Raw genomic sequence first — 22201 nt, 5'->3', positions numbered from 1 at the left:
CAAACTTCTGGGGTTGACAGGCAGAGTGTAGGCCCAAAACAAACCAGCAGCTCCTACGGGGGTAGTGCTACACTATATACTAGGAACACACGATCTGTCTCCTATCCCCTGACAAGACGTGGATATGTGTGTTTACACACACAGATCCACCTTCCTACTCTGTAACAAACGACCGAGAGTGCCCGGCGGACATCGCGGCTGCCGGGCACGCGCATCGGCTCCTCGGTGATGCGGCGTTTGCTCTATACCGCTGGGAAGCCAAGGCCGTCATATGATGCCCGCCCAGGAAGGGATATCCCATCTGCGGACGTCATATGACAATGGGCGGGTAGGAAAGTGTTTGTTTAAATAAATAATAATAAAAAAAAAGCATAATGAGTCCGACTTGCTTTTTTTTAGTTGATATTGTGATCTAATCATCTCTGGGTGTCAGGTGTTTGGATAGGAGTGACATTTCAGTACTTGCCATAGGTTCTTCTTTCGATAGATATGCCCCTGCTTGTGTGCCATTTATATATTCCATTCTACAATTAATGTATTCAATAATAACATCCCACTTATGTATTTCCCAACACATTATCCAGATCAGTTATCGGCCCACTGACCCTGACCTGAGTGATGGAAAAATGTATCCAACCTTCTTCCGTATGACACCAGACGATCGGGTCCGTTTTGTAGCTATTATAAAATTTTTGCATCATTTTGGGTGGAATTGGGTTGGAATAATAACAACAGAGGACGGCAGCGGTGATGAGGAGGCCCAAAAACTGAGTAAGATGATGAGAGAACACGGGATCTGCACAGAGTTTATCATTACACTCATTGATAAAAAAGCAGAAATTATTCAGACAAGGAGAATTGTTTATAAAACATCAGCTAAAATAATCATAGTGTGTGGAACTTTCACAATGCTCTTTCTTCATATTTTTCATTATATACCCTCTATTACAGAATCAATCACATTTTTTTTTCCACCTACATGGAATAAGCTATCTAGTATGAATCTCAATGCACACGCATTATTCAACTACAGCTTCATTTTTATTTGGCCACAACAAAAAGAAGTAAACATCAGTAATTATAATAATGGTGTCAACTTCTCCAGCTGCTTAAATGACCCCATAATGCAAGATCTGGGGTTTATGTTCTTTAGCTGCCTTTCCGCAAGCAAAATCAAAAATGACTTTTTACAATTACTCTATACATTTTCTGTAGAACTTTGTACAGATGTAAAAGATGTTTCAGTTTTTTTTGGTGGTTATAGAGAAATGACCGCCTATGCATACAAGGCTGTGTATGTTCTGGCCAACGCTCTACATGGAATGGACATGAAGAAAGATAAATCTGAACCAAAAGAATTACAGCACAGAGTAAGTTGTACAATAAGTTTTTTTTATATTACTATGACTCTATTCTATATTATATAATAATTATGTGAAAGGGAAATTCAGGGAGTGAGATGGACGGCTATCTTCACCCTCTCTCTCATTTTCTGGGCAATCAGGAAAACTGCAATCACCAACATGTTTCATTTCTCTACACACATTTCAAATATAAATAAACACATATTTAACACATTTTAAATGTACCACTCAAACCTAAGGATCAAAGACACCAACATCCCAGGAAAGAACATTTTTTGAAACAGCGAGGGAAGGTACTTTAATAGGTGCCATAAACACATACCGTATATACTCGAGTATAAGCCAACCCGAATGTAAGCCGAGGCACCTAATTTTACCACAAAAAAATGGGAAACGTATTGACTCGAGTATAAGCCTGTGGTGTCCAACTGCATGCCTCACTGTGCCTCACTGTGTCCATGTGCATGCCTCACTGTGTCTATGCCTCACTGTGCCCATGCCTCACTGTGCCCATGCCTCACTGTGCCCATGCCTCACTGTGTCCATGCCTCACTGTGTCCATGCCTCACTGTGCCCATGTCTCACTGTGCCCATGCCTCACTGTGCCCATGCCTCACTGTGTCCATGCCTCACTGTGCCTATGCCTCACTATGCCCATGCCTCACTGTGTCCATGACTAGACTGACGTTTAACATGGCAGTCTATGGAAGGGTTGCCCGGCATTGAAAAATCGGTGCTCCCCAGACAAAAAACTTTGCACACGTTTAGAGGAGAAATTGGGCTACGTGTGTGCCAAGTTCCGGGTCCAGGGGACCTACGACCGGCTGGTATCCGGTCCCCAAAATCACCAGAGAAATTACCGTTTAACATGGGAGTCTTTGGAAGGGGTGCCCAGCTTTGAAAAATCAGTGCTTCCCGGCCGTAGGTCCCCCGGACAACAAACTTTGCACACTTGTACCGGCCGGCCAGTACCGGGTCCCCAAAGTCCAGATCAGACGCAAAAAGGTGACTCAAGTATAAGCCGAGGGGGGCATTTTCAGCACAAAAAAATGTGCTGAAAAACTTGGCTTATACTCGAGTATCTACAGTAAGTAATTGTCCTGATTTATTCATTCCTATTCATATTTATAGAAAGACCGCCTAGTATCTTGAATACCTGTCAATTTTTTTATATTTTTTTATTTAATTCCAGAACTCTTATTACTGTACATGGTAATGTGTCTATTTCTGTCTTCTTTGAAAAGCTGCACAAATATGTGAGAAATCTTAATTACACCGACCCAACCGGAGGCAAGATCTACTTTAATGAGAGAAGAGAAGTTCCAACTGATCTCAGGTTACATATGTGGCTTTTTATAAAAGATTATTTTTATGCCCATCGTTTCAGAATTTGCAAGATTCTAAGCCCAGACTTTGTGCCTCAAACATTTCCCAATATGTGTGATCCCTTCTACTGGAAAAAAGGCAAAGTAAGAAATCACTTGATTGTTTTCTTTTTATACCTTTTTCTCAGGAAATTCATAATTATGATTTATAGAACATTTTTAGCCTTATTTTAAAGTAGCACTACCCACACAGGAGCTGCAGGTAACTGTCTCTTCTATTCCTGCACAGAAAGGCAACATGCACTCTCCGCTTGCAACCAGAGAAAAAAAAGTCAGTCCCTTGGCTTTGTTTTTATGTTTTATTAGGGGTTATGGTTGGGTGAAGGGATATATGGGATGCCCAACTTGAATAAAAAAAAAAAAAAAAAACAGGGACAACTTCCTCCGTATGTACAAGGTCTTGAACTGTCCTCCTTTCTGGGCACAGACATCTTAAAGTGTCTGTAAACCCTAAAAAAAAAAAAATGCAAGACAAAGGCATAATGAGCTAGTATGCATAGCTCATTATGTATTACTTACCTTAGATCAGGGTTTCTCAACTCCAGTCCTCAAGGCACACCAACAGGTCATGTTTTCAGGTTTTCCCTCAGATGAAACAGCTGTGGTAATTACTAGGGCAGTGAAACTGATCAAATCACCTGTGAAAAATAATGAAAAGCCTGAAAACATGACCTGTTAGGGCGCCTTGAGGACTGGAGTTGAGAAACACTGCCTTAGATCAAAGCCTCCGCAGCCATCCTCGACACCCCCTCTGGTCGCGGACATCTCTCCCGGAGCTTGCTTCCGGGTGGGAACCTACCACTGAGGTACCGCACATTCCACAAATTCACAGAAGGGGGCAGAGTCTACCAACTGAAAAGGCAGCAGTTGAAGTGCTAGCAATTTAGCCAAGCTAGAATTTAACCCCTGGGCATGTGGATGGCTGGGAGCAAATTTATTTTGCCGGTGTAGCAACTGGAAAAGGGAAAAGTGACCACTCCAAATAGATATGCTTGGCTGATATATCTTCTTCTAAAGACCACGGGTGCTGGCGATGCTTATAGCAGAAAACAAAAAGAATGTTTGGACAGCCGCACTCCAAGAAAAAAATCCTAAATGTCCTTTATTGGTAGGAATGGAAAACACTACAATCCACAGCAAACGGAAAATATGAATAACTATGAATAAGCACGGCACATGCACGGGAGTGACGCCACACTAGCGACCAAAAGAGAAGTACCAAACCTGAACCACTCAACGGATCAAACACTCAACGCCTTAAACAAAGCATTACTGCAAACAGCCGACACAGTCGCTCCAAAACGCAGAGCTCTCAGCCGGAAAAACAACTCGGGCTGGTTTAACGACACTCTCACTCTACTGAAACAGGATCGCAGAAGAGCTGAAGGAGCCTGGAGGAGGAACCCATCAATAGAAAACCATACAAAGTACAAAACCCTTACCAAGAATTATCACAAAGCAATCTTTAAAGCCAAAAAAGAGCACTTTGCAAACACCATCTCAAAAGCCCTAAACCGTCCACGGGAACTTTTTAAACTAGTCGCTAAGACTATGAACCCCGCATGCTTGGAGCCCCCTGCAAGTGAGACACAAGAATTCTGTAACAAATTATCTGACTTTTTCATCGACAAAATAGAAAAGATTCGACAAACAGTGCAACAGAAAAAAAACATTAACCCCACTCAGATACAGCAAGAAGAAGCAATCCACATGAATAGTCCACGATCAACGATTTTGGAACTGGTCCCAATTACCATCGACACCACAAAAAACATCATCGGAAGCCTCCGAGACAACACATCACCAAATGACATCATCCCTACAAAACTCTTGAAAGAATGCACGGACATCTTGGCACCCATCATAACACACATCATAAACCAATCGTTCAGGGAAGGGATGGTTCCGAGCACCCTCAAGCAAGGCATAATAAAACCCCTCCTAAAGAAACCCAACCTCGACCCTAAAGACCCAAACCATCGCAGACCGGTAACAAGCCTGAACACCATCTCCAAGATCATGGATAAAGCAGTAGTACAACAGCTTCAGCCCCATCTTGACGACCACAAACTACTAGATGCCCTACAATCAGGTTTTCGTCCAGGCCACGGCACAGAAACGGCTCTCCTCAAGATATGGGATGACGCTCTCGAAGCAGCAGATGACGGAGAATCCTGTCTCCTAGTGCTGCTGGACCTTAGTGCAGCCTTCGACACGGTAGACCACAACATATTGCTCACGCGACTCAAGGAAGTAGCAGGAGTCTCTGACGCAGCCCTACCGTGGTTCGCATCTTTCCTAGAAAATCGCACTCAGACCGTGAAACTTGGAGATTTCCCATCAGAAACACGGACCATCACATGCGGAGTCCCGCAAGGATCACCCCTCTCACCCATACTCTTCAACATCTACATCCGCCCGCTCCTCAAAATCATCAGCAAACAGTACCTGTGCTACCACTCCTATGCGGACGACACGCAGCTGTACCTTCGAATCACCAACAAAAAAGACCAATTTCATGAACTAGGAAAATGTCTTACACTGATTGACAATTCGATGACGGAAAGCTCCCTCAAACTCAACGGATCCAAAACAGAGCTACTCACCCTTCATGCAAATAGGAAATCTATCTCCAGGACCACATGGACACCACCCACCATCCTCGGACAAACCATCGCGCCAAGCAATAAAGTCAAAAGTCTCGGAGTCATCTTTGACGCAGACATGACGATGGATGCACAAATAGGATCAGTCGTCAGCGGTTCTCATCATCTGCTCCGCATGCTACGTAGACTCATCCCCTTCATCCCGGAAGAGGACACAGCAGTAGTGGTTGGAACAATCATCAACTCACGACTCGACTACGCAAATTCACTCTATTTAGGACTACCGAAATACCAGATTTCACGTCTACAAGTCGTCCAAAACACGGCAGCCAGACTGGTAACTGGTAAAAAGCTGTGGGAACCAATCTCCCCGGCCTTGAGGTCCCTCCACTGGCTGCCCGTACAGGACCGGGTGACATTCAAGACACTCTGCCTCACCCACAAATGTACACAGGGTAAAGCTCCTCAATATTTAAGCGAGAAAATAAAACCCTACGTCACCAAGCGTGTGCTCCGATCAACCAACCAAAACCTTCTCCAAATCCCCAAATCTCACTAAAAATCTAAGAGAGAACGTAGATTCTCGGTCCAAGGACCACGGCTCTGGAATGCTCTACCCACGACCATCCGCTTGGAAGAAAACCATCGGGTTTTTAGGAAAAAACTGAAGACCCACCTCTTCTGAAAGACCTGTACAACTCTGGATGCCAAGCGCCTTGAGGCGATTAAGTTTGCATTTGTTGCACTATATAAGTTTCTCACTCACTCACTCACTCATCACGGCTCCGGCCAGTCACAGCGCCAGAGCCGCGATTCCTGGAAGTCACTCTGGGAGAGATTGCGGCGATGGAGGAGGCGAACAAGGAAGGCTGTGGGGGCTTCGATCTCAGGTAAGTACTTCATAATGAGCTAGTATGCTATGCATACTAGCTCATTGTGCCTTTGTCTTGCAGGGAGTATTTTTTTATCTATTTTTTTTACTGACGCTTTACTTCCTCTTTGAGAACAGATCAAGTCAGTAACAAGTGAATGTTGTGCTTTAAACACCCTAAACTTAAAGCCACAGCAACATACAAAAAAATACAGAATAAAAAAAAAAAAAAACACCACCCCTAATACCGAAGTCTTCAATTTTAAAGGGATGCCTTCTACTGAAAAAAAAAAATAACCTATCAACTAGACTACTATTACTAGAAATAATAAATACATGAAAACCCCTAATTAGTGCTCCCTAAATGGATCTCAAACCTGCAGAATGCACCCTGAACCCATGGTAGAGGCAAACCTGAACCTCATTATTATTTGTAACATTTTGTTTGTATAATCTCATGAGAGATGGACATTCACATCATCATCATCATAATAATAATAATAATAATAATAATAATAATAATAATAATAATAATAATAATAATAATAATAATAATATCTGATTTCAGCCTCCGGTATCTCGATGTTCAGATCCCTGTATACCTGGAAGCAGAAAAAAGTTTGGATCTTCAATACATAAATGTTGCTATGATTGTGTCTCATGTCCAGAAGGAGAAATCTCCAACATTTCCGGTAGAGTTTGTATTTGTTAGTAAATTATTGTTGGACTGGATAGAAGGTATCTCTGTGTGTCATATGAAGTACATCTCTGTGATGTGTGCGCATTTCTCCAAGTTTTATCACTTTAACAACTCGACCTCCAGAAGGTTTTAACCCCTTCATGACCAGGTTGTTTTTTGCTATTCAGCACTGCGCTACTTTAACTTCAAATTGCACACTGTACTCAAACAGAATGTCTTTCTTTTGGTGGTATTTTATCACCACAGTTTTTTTTTTCTGTTTTGCGCTGCTATAAGCAAAAATAGAGAATACATTTTGAAAAATATAGATATATATTTTTTACTTTCTCCTAGAAAGCATATCCAATAAAACATTTTAAAAATCCAATTCCTTCATACATTTAGGCCAAAAAATACCAACAAGCTTATATTCATTGGTTATATGCCGCGTAAACACGATCGTTTTTCATGACGTGAAAAATGCAATTTTTTTAATTGGTCATTGAAAACGATTGTGTATGGGCTCCAGAGCATTTTTCTCGACGTGAAATATGGTCATTAAAAATTTAGAACCTGCTCTAATTTTTCTCGTCGTTTTTCACGTTGTGAAACACGGTCGTGTGTAGGCTTTAACAACGGGAAAAAACGTGCATGCTCAGAAGCAAGTTATGAGACGGGAGCGCTCGTTCTGGTAAAACTAGCATTTGTAATGGAGATAGCACATTCGTCACGCTGTAAAGCACAAAGACTGAAAAGCACAAATCTTCTCTCACCAAACTTTTACTAACACAAAATCAGCAAAAGCAGCTCAAAGGGTGGCGCCATCCGAATGGAACTTCCCCTTTATAGTGCCGTCGTACGTGTTGAATGTCACCGCGATTTGAAAGGGCATTTTTTTTCACGATTGTGTGTATGTAAGGCAGGCTTGACAAGAATCACGTTGAGAAAAATTTCGTTTTTTTCCATGACATGAAAAATGGTTGTGTGTACGTGGCTATAGAGTCTGCAATCTGTTTATACTGGATTATTATTTTTTTATATACTAGTAATGGGGGCCAACAGTGACCTAAGCCCTCTACACACGGCCCAGAATCTCGTCAGAGAAAAAGCTTTGTTTTTCCTGACGAAATTCTTGGCAATATTCTCTTGCCGGCCGAGTGTACATACAGACCATTCAAAAGAACCGCCGTTCTTTTAAATGGCATGAATGCGGTGATGTCATAGAGTACGACGAGCTTACGCTCGTCACATTCTATGCCTTCGCCGCCATCTTGCTTCACCTTACCTATTCCTTGGAAGCTACCGCACATGCGTCAAAGTCATTTCGAGAATGCGCGTGTTTCCATGGAGAGGTAGTTATACACATGTTCAGGTTTCTCGGCAGAAAACACTGCCGAGAATCTCACGACGAGAAAATAGAGAGCAGGTTCTCTTTTTTTCTCGTCGAGATTCTGGGCATTTTTCTTGACGAGAAACCTCAAAGCCTCGTACAGACGCACTGTGTACTCGGCAAGAAAGCTCTGTTAGCAGTTTTCTTGCCGAGAAAACTGTGTGTGTGTACAAGGCTTTATAATGGGGCTGTCAATATGCAAAAATCCTGTGCTCATGGAAAACACATAGCAGACTGTCTCTGGATGGTTTCGAGGAGAAATAAGTAATTTATTCAATCATAAAAAAGTTAAAATGAATAATGAATAAAAATAATGAAGCACTTGAAAAACCACCTATGATCCCTTGAGCAGAGGGAGGGGGCTAACAGGTCCCAAAATACGATGATGAAAATGATGTGACCTGAATAGGAAAATGGGCTGGCCACCGGTACCTTTAGCTGGGTGTCACTCAAAAGGCATGCGATCCAGCATGTGGGGGGCCCTCCAACATGCGGGGTGTGGAATCAAGAGCCGTGTCTACGGGAGAGGGGAACCAGGAAGCTCTGTGCCGTCCTGTGGGATCACGTCAGTCCCGCTGAGACGCCAACCCAGGTCCTGGGGAAACCGCAGGGAGATGAGATGAAAGTGCTGTGGAGAGCTCCTGCCCTCCGGGAAATGTTGCTCTCTGCTGGTCTCTAGTGGGGATAGCTGGAACAACCAGAAACTATGTGATTCCCCATTACACGGTTCAGAAAAAGCCTCAGCAAAAGACACTAAAATAAAGTCAATAGCTGCAACATGTACAGATGGATCACGGTGGGGGATCAAGTGTATATTGGGGGGTAGCCTTTACCACGTGTTTCGCGCTCCATGCAGTATTTTTAAAAAATGAGTTCTACAACTCGGATCAGTAGAAAAATGATCGACCAATTCCAATTCTGTGTGAAAATAAAGCTGGTTGTTATAGAGCAGGCCGGGAAGCCACCAACCCCCTCTATCCACGGCCGCCACTGCCTATTCCTGCATCCAGACCCTTTTAGGACACCAAGCGCATGAATTACAGTCGCTGGGGTATTTTTTTAAACACCTGATTAGAACCAGAGGCTTCAATAGGCTTTAAAATAGGGTGGGCTCAGGATGCAGAGAATGCACTTGGAGCCCACCCAAGTGTGTTACACCAGTGAATGAATATTCACAGTTGAAACACTGATTCTCAATCTAGCCAATTGGAAGCAGGTGTGAGACCCGTTTTCCGATTGGCTGAAAAAAGAAGACTCACGATTATCCGCCGAGGAGGAGGGAGGAAACGGAAGCAGCAACCGCTGTCATGGCCCGTGGAGAACAGGGAAATGGAAAGCCGCCGCCACCGAGCAGGGGAAGCTGGTGAAGCTGGTGAAGCAGTGGGGTAAGTTTTACGACCAACCGACCGGGGGCAATAAAAAATTGCCACCGACCACCACAGATCCAAATACTGATCTCCCTGTATGGTTCTCCATGAAGTAGCTGAAAGCCTCAGAAGGGAGAGGAGGAGCAGTGGCTTTCAACTGCTTCATGAAGAACCATACAGGGAGATCATTACTTGTAACTACCCCACCCCCTGCCATGACCCTGATCACTACAGACTGTCAGACCCTGCTGTGGGTGTTTTTTGTGCATTTTGGCACAGTTCATCTGTAGGTGACCGTTGTGGGGAAGTGTGAATAGGGAAAATCATTTTATGTGTGCCCTTGCAGAATGCTGCATCTATTAACCACTTAAGCCCGAGCCTGTTTTTCAGACTCTGTGTTTACACGTTTAAAACAAGTTTTTTTGCTAGAAAATTACTTAGAACCCCAAAACATTATATATTGTTTTTTTTCTAACACCCAAGAGAATACACTGGCATATATCTGCATGTGGTGGGGATTAAGTGGTTAATGCAGAAAAATGCAGCTCTCTGCTATAATATGAACAGGCCCTACGACTACATAATATTATTAAAAGATCTAATCATTTAAGCTCTCATCAATAGCGAGTATTTGTCCCAGTGCAGTTCTCAGCAGCTCCTGCAGGTCCCAGTGGTGGTGCAGGAAGAAGCCATTGGTTGTCTGTGAAAGACGGCATCCAGCGCTAAGCCCAGGGGCTAAAATTTCCAACTCCTGGGCTTTGGACAGTTTGTCGGATTGCTCCGTAGGAGGGTGGTGAATAAGCAAAAGGTAAACAGAATGCTTCTACTTTATTTTCAAATTTTCTACTATTTATACCCAAGGAAAGAGATAATGTGTCCGAATTTGCAAATAAATGATAGTCCTATCTATACTGAAATAAACAATGTATAATAGGTTAGGGTAGTCTACAAACATTGAAAAATGTAACATGCAAACTGAGACATTACTAATAAATAACCACTTCTGGACCACCCGCCGTCATTATACACGATCCGGCGGATACGCTGCGAGATCACTTTTATTGGTGGCGGGAGAGGCCCCCCCCTTTTTTATTAGAAGGGATGTTTACATTTCTTGTAATAGGAATAAAAGTGACCCATTATTTATTTATTTTTAAAAACAGTGTTAAAATCAAAAAAATTAATTTGAATAAATAAGAATTTTTTATTTATTTTTTTAAAGTGCCCCGTCCCGACGAGCTCACGTGCAGAAGTGTACGCATACGTGGGCAACGCCCGCATATGAAAACGGTGTCCAAACTACACATGTGAAGTATTGCCGCGATCATCAGAGCAAGAGAAATAATTCTAGACCTCTTCTTTAACTCAAAACATGCAACCTGTAGAATTTTTTAAACGTCGCCTACGGAGATTTTTAAGGGTAAAAGTTTGACACCATTCCACGAGCGGACGCAATTTTGAAGCATGACATGTTGGGTATCAATTTACTTGGCGTAACATCATCTTTAACAATCTTAAAAAAAATGGGCTAACTTTACTGTTGTCTTATAAAACTGCTGCGCAAAAACTATTGCAATGACCGCCATGTTATGCTCTAGGGTGTTAGAAAAAAAATTATAATGTTTGGGGGGTTCTAAGTAATTTTCTAACAAAAAAAACGTTATTTTAACTTGTAAAAAGAGGCTTGGTCCATAAGTGCTTAAAAAACACACTCAGGGACTATCATTGAGCCAATGGTTAAGTCCGCAGCTAGGTTTCCGCAAAGTATCAAAAGTGTCAGTTAATATCAGATTGTCTGCCGCAATATTGTAGTCCCGCTATAAGTCACTGATCACTACCATTACTAGTATAAATAAGGAAGGCATCCATTGTTTACAATTGTCATGTGATCTGCTGTGATTGGCCACAGCAATCACATGGTACTTACAGTGGGCTGGTACAGTGATCAGTCATAAGCTGTGTCTGTGGACACAGCCAGTGAAGGATAGTGCCGCTGTGTGGCCCCATGACTATGCGAGAGGCAGATTCTGGGACGTCCTCCCAGAACAACATGGCTCCCACCCGGCCGTCATTTTGCTATAGGTGGGGCGGGAAGATGTTAATGTTACAACTTGCCAATGGGAAGTCTCTACATATAGGAGTTTAATTGTCTGATATCATCGATCTATCGTACTTATATTAATGAACATCTTTAACATTTAAATATTGTATATTTAGGTAATTTATTATGTATTATATTTTTTCAAATGTTATTGTTATATTTAAATGTATTATTTATTTTATTTTTCTCTCCCACAATGCACGGATGGAAATCCAATTGCTATCTGTGAGACCACACAAGATAAGTTGTTTTCTCAGAATCTCTGACCCCGATGCTCATTATCTTTGTATTGTTCTTCCTGCAGACAGTGAAAACTGCATGAAATGTCCTGATGAAGAATGGCCAAATGAGAAGAACGATCGGTGTGTTCCAAGAGTGGTGGAATTTCTCTCCTACACTGATGATCCCATTGTTGGAGTATTCTCAGCTGTCTCCATCCTCTGTTGTCTTCTGACTGGTTTAATATTGGGGATATTTATACATTACCAGGACACCCCCATTGTTAAAGCCAATAACCGGAACTTGAGCTATCTTCTCCTGGTCTCCATCATGCTGAGCTTCCTCTGTGTCTTCTTGTTCCTCGGCCATCCAGTAGATGTGACCTGCATGCTGCGTGTCACCTCTTTTGGCGTCATCTTCTCAGTTGCCGTCTCTTCTCTACTTGCCAAAAGTATCATGGTGTGTATTGCTTTTAAAGCCACCAAACCTGGGAGTCCCTGGAGGAAATGGATGGGAACCAAACTGCCCAATTCTATCATTTGTGTCTTCTCATTTGTTCAAGTCATAATCTGTGTCACTTGGTTGTCTATTTCTCCCCCCTTCCAGGATCGGGACACTCACTCTTATCAGGGGAAGATCATCATTCAGTGTAATGAGGGTTCAGTTATCGGCTTCTACTCTGTCCTGGGATATATGGGGCTTCTGGCAGCTGTGAGTTTCATTATCGCTTTTTTAGCCAGGACATTACCGGACAGTTTTAATGAGGCCAAGTACATCACCTTCAGCATGCTGGTGTTCTGCAGTGTCTGGATTGCCATGATCCCGGCCTATCTGAGCACCAGAGGGAAATACATGGTGGCTGTGGAGGTTTTTGCTATAATGGCCTCAAGTTCTGGACTTCTTGGCTGTATATTTTTCCCAAACTGTTACATAATTCTGTTCAGACCTGATCTGAATACAAAAACAGCTATCCACTAATATGTATGGAGGAACACTGGGCTACCAGTAATTATAGCATTATCTCTGTTATTGTTAAATCTAATATATTGTTAGTGTATTGAGAATAAACACTGCTATACTGTATATGAATAAATTCATACTTACCTTTCTGGTGGACAGTAAGTTTAATTTTTGCTCTGGACACCACTGGTATCAGACACTTTAGATTTGTAGAAAAACCTTGTCCCCCATTGGGTATAATGGTTCCTTCCACCAGCCGTTCCATCAATACAGAACAATGTAGTCACTTAGTGAGGAGGAACCACAGTGACCAGAGGAGGACAAAGTATCCTAAAGTGTTCGATACCAGAGACACCCATCACTCTTCCAGAGAGGGAAGATTTCACTCACCACCTTCCCGGAAGATAAATATTAAATATGTTATTTTATAAGCTGATTGTAATGTATTTTTTTTTATTATGTCACTTTTATTATTTTATATGTAGATGTATTCGGCTATATTAATAAATTAATTTTGCTTGCTGTATTCTAAAATCATTTTTAATTTTAGTTGAAGTTGACGAGAACGCGCTCTTAGTAAGTTCACATTGTAAGTGATAAGTTGACTTCATTTTAAAAGAGAATTTCTTTATAGGACCTAATAAAAAAATATTTCTCCTTGTATATATTTGTTTAAAAACCGCTGCCACAAGGGAATATTCATCTTCCCCATACAATGCTGCAGAGACAACACTCCTACCCCACACCTCACCAGATCCTAATATGAAAATGTATGAAGAAAATAACAGGATCCAGGTGATCATTGATCAATCATTGGTTGTATTCTGAAGAAGAGATTAAACATTAGAATTACATTGGCTTAATATGTTTTGAAATTAATGTTCTTACTCATAAGGGCCCCATAATAGGATATTTTTCCCATCTCAAGGAAACTTCTAGTCAGATGTGTCAAAGGAAAAGCTAAAAAGATTAAGAAGTAACAACCCCCCCCCCCCCGATCCCTTCCAAGTATTCTAATCATACACACTAAGAACAAGACTGCTTAAAAAGAAAAAAATATAAATAAACCCCAAAAATATGAAATATTATTAATCAATATCTCTCAAATAAATAAAATTGTTCTTTCACAAAACATATTAAGGCCCAGATTCGCGTACATCGGCGTATCTTTGTGCGGGCGTAGCGCATCTCATATGCGCTACGCCGACGTAACTTGGAGAGGCTCGTACTGTATTCACAAAGCACTAGCCGACAATGTTGCTCCGGCATAACGTAAATCGACCGGCGTAAGCCCGCCTAATTCAAAGTAGGTGGAAGGTGGGCGTGTTGTATTAAATTGAAGCGTGACCCCATGTAAATGCATGGCCGAACGAATGGCGCATGCTCAGAATCACGTCGAATATATTTCCTAAGATACGCCGGGTCCATTCATGCAACGTGAATGTAACCTACGCCCAGCCCCATTCACGCACGACTTACATAAAACATGACGGCTGTTCCGACGTTTCCGACGTCCATACCTTAAAGCGGGGGTTCACCCTATATTTTTCTTCTAGCATAAAATTAGGCATAGTAGCGTGAGCTACAGCATGCCTGTCTTGATTTTTTTCGCCCGGTACTCACAGTGCAATCCTCTATAGAAGATTCCGACTCCCCGCGGGGAACGGGCGTTCCTATCCAGACGGAGGACGATTGACGGCCAGCTCTGGCACGTCACGCTTCTCCGGAAATAGCCGAAATAGGCTTGGCTCTTCACGGCGCCTGCGCATAGTCTGTGCGCAGGCGCCGTATAGCGCCGTGAAGAGCCGAGACCTACTCCGGCTGTCTTCGGGGAGTGTGACGTGCCAGAGCCGGCCGTCAATCATCCTCCGTCTGGATAGGAACGCCCATTCCCTGCGGGGAGTCGGAATCTTCTATAGAGGATTGCACCGTGAGTACCAGGCGAAAAAAATCAAGACAGGCATACTGTAGCCTTACGCAAACAGCGTAGCTTACTGCGACAGGTGCAACTACGTTCGTGAATTGGCGTATCTAGGTCATTTACATATTCAACGCGTAAATCTACGGAAGCGCCCCTAGCGGCCAGCGTAAATATGCACCCAAGATACGACGGCGTAAGGAGACTTACATCGGTCGGATCAAGCCGAAATTTAGGCGTATCTGCTTTCTTGAATACGGCACATAGATACGACGGCGCATCTTAGAACATACACGGCGTATCAACAGATACGTCGGCGTAAGCTGTATGTGAATCCGGGCCTAAATGTGAAAATAATAAAGTGCCAAACAGTGTAAGATGAATACATAGCTCTCCAATGATTTAACATACAAAAGCTCATCCCACAAAAAAATGCCCAAAAATTTGCAATATGATGAAATTCCCTTAAATCATGTACAACATGTGAAGATCAATTGCCCCACAATACTAAGTGCAATAAATCTCCTCCTCAGTGACATGGAAGAAGCCCCTTTATGTTCTTCAATCTATTCAGTAGGGATGAGGCGAACACCCCCCTGTTCGGTTCGCACCAGAACTTGCGAACAAACCAAAAGTTTGTGTGAACTTTAGAACCCCGTTAAAGTCTATGAGACTCGAACCTTTGAAATCTAAAGTGCAAATTTTAAAGGCTAATATGCAAGTTATTGTCCTAAAAAGTGTTTGGGGACCTGGGTCCTGTCCCAGGGGACATGAATCAATGCAAAAAAAAAGTTTTAAAAACTGAAGTTTTTTTTCGGGAGCAGTGATTTTAATGATGCTTAACCACTTAAGGACCGCCTCCTGCACATTTATGTCGGCAGAATGGCACGGCTGGGCACAGGGACGTACCTGTACTTCCCCTTTAAGTGCCCAGCCGTGGGTCGCGGGCGCGCGCCTGGTCCGAAGCTCCGCGGCCGCAATGTCTGGTCTCTGCAATATGGATGAAAATCACTGAGAAAAATTGCATGGGTCCCCCCCAGGTCATTACCAGCCCCTTTGGCCCTATATACTTTGAACAGCAGTATACAGGCAGTGCAAACAAGACAGGGACTGCAGGTTTGTTGTTAAGTAGAATCTGTTTGTAATTTTGAACTGGTACTTTTTTAAAGTGTAGCTCCAGCCATAAAATCTATTTTTAAGCTTTTTGGAAAACATAGAGAAGGGTTATCACCCCTGTAACATTTGTTTTGCTGTCTGTGTGCATCTGTTCAGAAGATTGCACCTCACTTTCTGTCCCAATGTAGTCAGGTAGCTTTAGGTGGACACACCAAAAATGGGGGAGGTTGGGACTTTATATGAGATGCGATTTTAGCAATATGCAATTAAATATAAACATGGCAAAAATAATGTTACCATGTGGATATCACCTGTTCTCTGCCTATTGATTAGCACACCTGGGCTCCCTTTCAGGAGACCTTAAATTCATAGTTAGGACCGCAGCTATACAGAGTGCCGTGTCGTGGCGCTGCGGCTTCCCAGGTATTTGCAAATGCTTGCAACTTAACCTCTGTTTTTACTTACATCAGTTAGACAGATTTATTTGGTTTAGTGCTTTGGTTGACAACTTTGAGCCTGGCCACATGGTAACATTATTTTTTCCATGTTTATATTTAATTGCATATTGCTAAAATCGCATCTCATATAAAGTCCGAACCTCCCCCATTTTTGATCTATTAACAGGGATGGAGGCCTATGGTAGTTTCTCTATATGCCTCATTTAAAGTCCCACCCCTATCCCCCCTCTTTTTGAGCTTTAGGTGGACACTGTGCAAAGGACACAGTACAGTAAGTGAAAATATTTGCAGATCCCTGCCTGTGGTATTAGTATGAGAACACCAGCAATTGTATTCAGGTAGCTTTAGGAGCACACTGTGCAGAGGACACTAAAACTGATTACTGGAGGTCCCTGCCTGTATTAGTATGAGAACACCAGCAATTGTATTCAGGTAGCTTTAGGTGCACACTGTGCAGAGTACACTAAGTGAAAATACTGCAGCTAGCACAATCACCTGCCTGTCAGTATATTATGAAGAGAATAACAGGAACGGTTCTAGCTAAACTGAATACAGTGTATAAATATATATATACAACACCTGGGATGCATATATATCCTCTACACACTGTAATTGCAGCTAACTGACTCGCCTGCCTGCTGCTCTATCTAACTCAAATGAAATGACACTGTCTCTCTCTCTTTATCCCCCAGCACGCTGGCACACACTACACAAGGCCGACTTCCAGGCAGCCTTATATAGTGTGGGGCGTGTACTAAATCCCCTGAGGCATAATTGGCCAAAGCCACCCTGGCTTTGGCCAATTACAGCTCTCTGTACAGACGTTACTGTGATTGGCCAAGCATGTGGGTCTTAGTGCATGCTTGGCCAATCATCAGCCAGCAATGCACTGCGATGCCGCAGTGCATTATGGGCCGTGACGCCCCATTCAAATTTGGCACAAACGGCCCATAAAGTTTGCAATTTCACAAACAGTCGAACATACGAGGTTTGAGTCGAATATGTGTTTGATTCAAACTCAAAGCTCATCCCTACTGTAGAGTACCCAAATAAAGGAAAATTTATTACCAAATACTTACCGTAATTTTCCTTTCCTGATAGGCTCCATGGCAGCATACGTGTGGGTTAGCCCCGCCTCCATAACTACCCAATAGGACCCCTCCCCTATAAATCTTAGCTGTGGGCTCTCAGCCTTGTTCCGTAACTATCCTACTCCACGCATTTTGGGAGGGACTGCTGCTGCCATGGAGCCTATCAGGAAAGGAAAATTACGGTAAGTATTTGGTAATACATTTTCCTTTTTCCTGACTGGCTCCATGGCAGCATACGTGTGGGAAATAACTCACAAAAAGAAACCCGGGTGGGCAAAAATGCTGAGAACATAAATTTATTTAACACTGTCCACCGACAGCACTTGTAAACCAAAATTTAAGGAAGACAAAGCAGCCGGTTCAATACAGTAGTGAGAGACAAAGGTATTAATTGAAGACCACGAAGCCGCTCTGCATATAACTTCAGGTGCGACATGTCGTGAGGCTGCCCAAGAAGTCGAGATGCTCCTAGTTGAATGTGCAGTTACTGCCTCTGGAGGAGCCAGGCCCTTCTCCTTATATGCCCTCTGGATGGTCTGAACTATCCAAGTTGAGATGGATCTGATTGATGCCCGCTTCCCTCTATTCTTTCCATGGAGAAGGACGAAAAGAAAGTCTGTTTGCCTGAAAGAACTTGTCATTTCTAGATATAGATTTAATGTGCGTCCTACATCAAGGGGATGAACACTTTGATCTTCAGACAACCCAAAGGTGGGCAGGACAATTTCCTGATTTTCATGAAAAATGGATGTCACTTTAGGATTTGAGCCCAGCATAGGAATTAATACTGCTCTGTCAGGAAAGAAGGTCAGGAATGGTTCTTTTGAACCCAGATTTCTTATGTCGGAGATCCTCTTAGCTGAAGTGACTGCAACTAAAAAGATGGTTTTGAGAGTAAGGTCTCTAGCTGAAAGAGGTTTATCCGGATTAGAGCTGATCGAGGTAAGATAGTCCAGAACAAGAGGTAGATCCCATTTGGGGAACCTCGGTTTTCTTTGGGGCCTGAGCCGAATGGCACCTTTGAAAAACTAGCGAACCAGGGAATGGTTAGCCCAAGAGATCCCTGTAAACGCAGAGATGGCTGAGACTTGCACTCGGAGAGAACTGACTGCTAAAGGTAAGACCAAGCCCGTTTGTAGGAAGCTAAGGATATCTTGAACCTCTGGAGAGCTAGGAGGGTTGGACCTCGACGACATATGGTCTGAAATTTTTTACCAAATACGTTCATACACTCTGTTAGTACTATTTCTTCTGGCGTTAAGCAGGGTTGACATGACTTCTTCTGGACAACCTAGTGCTTTAAGCCTTCCCCTCTCAAGAACCACGCCCTGAGGTGCAGACGAGCTGGACATGGGTGCCATATTGAGCCTTGGGAGAGAAGATCTGGTTTGGGGGGGAGAGGAATTGGGTCCCGATAGCTGAGGAGCGATAGGAGAGAGAACCAGGGCCTGTTTGGCCAAAAGGGGATCACTGCGAGGATTTCCGCATTCTCTGATTTGAGCCGGTGAAGGAACCGAAAGATCACAGGGACTGGTGGAAAGGCGTAAGCTTTTGAAATCTCCATTGATCCGTGAGAGCGTCTATCCCATAGGCTTGGGGATCCCTGCCCCTCGCATAATACTTCATCAACTTGTGGTTGCGCGGGGACGCAAATAGATCCACTTCTGGGGATATTCCCAAGGTTAGAAGCCAATTGAACACATCTGTGTGTAGGGACCATTCGTTGTTGTCCAACTGGACTCGAGATAAGAAGTCCGCTTGAACATTCTGAATCCCCGGAATGTATACTGCCGAGATGTTGGCCAGATTCTTCTGGGCCCAGTTCATAATTGGTTCTACTTCTCGAAGTAGGGTCCAACTGCGAGTTCCACCCTGTTTCCTTATGTAGGCCACTGCAGTCGTATTGTCCAGCCTGAGCATCACTGAACATTTTGTTAATATATGGCTGAAGGACAGGAGTGCTTGAAAGGCGGCTCGTAGTTCCAGTATGTTGGAAACAATTCCGTGAGAGGGTGTGCTCCATCTGCCTTGAGCTATCTCTGAAAGGCAATGGGCGCCCCAGCCCAGATTGCTGGCATCTGATGTTATTGTAACCCAAGTGATGGGACGAATTGAATGGCAGTTGCGGAGATTCTTCCCCTGAAGCCACCATAGAAGAGATCCTCTCATAGATTGAGTGATCGTGATGCGCTGACTCTTCCTGGAGGAGACCCATTGTTGGAGAAATCCTTTCTGGAATGGACGAGTATGCCACTGGGCCCATTTCACCATTGGAATTGTGGCTGACATGGTACCGATTAACTTCAGACAATGAAGGGCAGATAGCTGAGGAGCAGCGAATGCTTTGCGGATCCTGCCTCTGATCGTGGTAACTTTTTCCTCCGGTAATGAGATGGTGCCTATTGATGTGTTGAAGAGGGCACCCAAAAACACTAGGGTCTGTGATGGGACTAGATGACTTTTCTCCACATTTATTAGCCATCCGAACTCTTGCAGAGTGGTAATTACTAGATCTCTCTGTTCTATCAGTTGATTTCTGTCTTGGGCTAGTAGCAATAGATCGTCTAAATAATGATGAAGACGAACTCCTTTCACCCGCAGAAGGGCTACGAGAGCTAGCAGGACCTTGGAGAACACCCGGGGTGAGGTCGTGAGGCCAAAGGGTAGGCAGGTGAACTGTAGGTGCTGGTCGCCTACCGAGAAGCGGAGGTATTTTTGAAAACCTATTGCCACCGGAACATGAAAATAAGCGTCTTTCAAATCTATTGACACTAACCAATCCCCTGGATGGATCGACTGTTGGATGGTTAACAGAGATTCCATCTTGAATTTTTCTTTCCGAATAAACCGGTTGAGATGAGTTAGGTCTATTACTGGTCTCCAAGTACCGTTCTTTTTCTGCACTAGAAATAAAGGGGAATACATGCCTTCGCCTCGTTCTGTTCTTGGTACACTGACAGCTGCGCCTTGAATTAATAAAGAGTTCACGTAGGCCAAAAGGATTTGTCTTTTCTCTTCTGTGCCTGGAAGGTTCGTGGGAACAAACCTGAGCCTGGGGACGCTGTTGAAGATCCAAGTGTGGCCCGACGAGACCGTCTTGATGGTCCAGAAGTCCTGAATAGAGGTCGCCCAAACATGCCGAAAGTGGGAAAGGCGAGCCCCCACCTGAAATGCTTGGGCGGGCCCAACCTCAAAAAGACTTCGTAGATTCCTGGCTGTTAGAAGTAGTGCCTTTAGTTTGCTTCTTAAAGGGAGGTTGTCTGGACCTCCATGGTCTAGAGAATTCACGACCGGGTCTATAGTTGCGTGCATCCCTCCAGCGATCTGTATTCTGTGGTCTGAAGAAGGTGCGTTTTTGATTCTGTAAACGCCTGTCTTGAGGGAGAAACCCTGACTTACCTCCCGTGGCCCGAGAGATGGCACTATCGAGTTTATTGCCAAAGAGGGACCCGCCCTCAAAGGGAATACGGCACCAAGCCTGCTTTGAGGCTGCATCCGCAGACCATGGACGGAGCCACAAAGCACGGCGGGCAGTGACTGCCGACAACATCACCCTGGCCACTAGGAGAGTAATATCAATAGAGGCCTCCCCCAAGAAAGCGGACGCTAGCCTAATTTCCTGGATAGGAGAGTTCTTAGCTGTGTCCTCAGAAATGCTTCTCAAGGAATCATTAACACTGTCAGACCAGGCTTCTAAGGCTTTTGAGGCAGCTGCTATAGCCAGAATGGGTTTACAAGCGGACCCTGCTGTCAAGTAGATTCTCTTTAGGTCCGAATCGATCCGTCTTTCCAAAGGATCTTTAAAAGAAACTGTATCTTCCAAGGGAAGGGTCACATACTTCACCAAACGCATCAACGCTGCGTCCACTGACGGGGCAGCTACAAGATGGGTCACGTCTTCTTGTTTGAAGGGATATAATTTTGTTATCTTCGACTGCATAGAGCCTTTTTTATCAGGTTTACTCCACTCATTGGAAATAATGGCGCCTATCTCCGTAATAAGGAAAAGAGAAAATTGCGCTAATCTAATGTAAATTAAGTGAATAAATGGGAAGGCTGCAATAGCGTGAACTAACACAAAACAGATATAAAAAGGAAGAAAAATTGCGCCAACCAATAATAAATTAATATAAACAGTGAAGTCCTTTGTGTCTTCTACAAGTGAGACACAGAAAAAATGTGCACTATGAAAGTGCATAAATCGTGAACAAATGGTGAACAAGTTATTTAAAAAATCCAATAACAAAGTCCATAAACTGAAATTCCAACCCAGACAGCACCCAGTGTGGAGATGATTGACAGTTGTGACCCGCCACCATATGGACTGAGGCTTACCACAGGGTAATTTGATAACAGCGTTATTCAAATTATTGCAGGATACTTCCAGAACGCCGGATAATGGCCAAACATACACCAGGTCACGATCCCTTTAAGAAATCCACGATGGGGTGCAGCAGCATATAATAGCGAATAGCGTCCTCATAGCATGTCACAGCCCAGTCTGCTCCTCGCCTCGGTGACTTGGTTCAACCAAGTCACCGAGGCGAGGAGCAGACTGGGCTGTGACATGCTATGAGGACGCTATTCGCTATTATATGCTGCTGCACCCCATCGTGGATTTCTTAAAGGGATCGTGACCTGGTGTATGTTTGGCCATTATCCGGCGTTCTGGAAGT

The 22201-nt window shown here is 43.5% G+C and overlaps 1 protein-coding gene across 1 annotated transcript; it reads left to right on the top strand.

The window, feature by feature from the left end:
- Positions 1 to 3925: 3925 nt before the first annotated feature.
- LOC120925541 (vomeronasal type-2 receptor 26-like) lies at positions 3926 to 13416 on the top strand. Its single transcript, XM_040336033.1, has 3 exons — positions 3926 to 4176; positions 6795 to 6964; positions 12068 to 13416. The coding sequence occupies exons 1-3, from the start codon at positions 3926 to 3928 to the stop codon at positions 12958 to 12960; spliced, it is 1314 nt and encodes a 437-aa protein (XP_040191967.1). The 3' UTR covers positions 12961 to 13416.
- The last annotated feature ends 8785 nt before the right edge of the window (positions 13417 to 22201 follow it).

Source organism: Rana temporaria, chromosome 1 (assembly GCF_905171775.1).
Source record: "Rana temporaria chromosome 1, aRanTem1.1, whole genome shotgun sequence".
In the NCBI taxonomy this organism is placed as follows: domain Eukaryota; kingdom Metazoa; phylum Chordata; class Amphibia; order Anura; family Ranidae; genus Rana; species Rana temporaria.
This window is presented reverse-complemented; position numbering and strand designations above follow the sequence as displayed.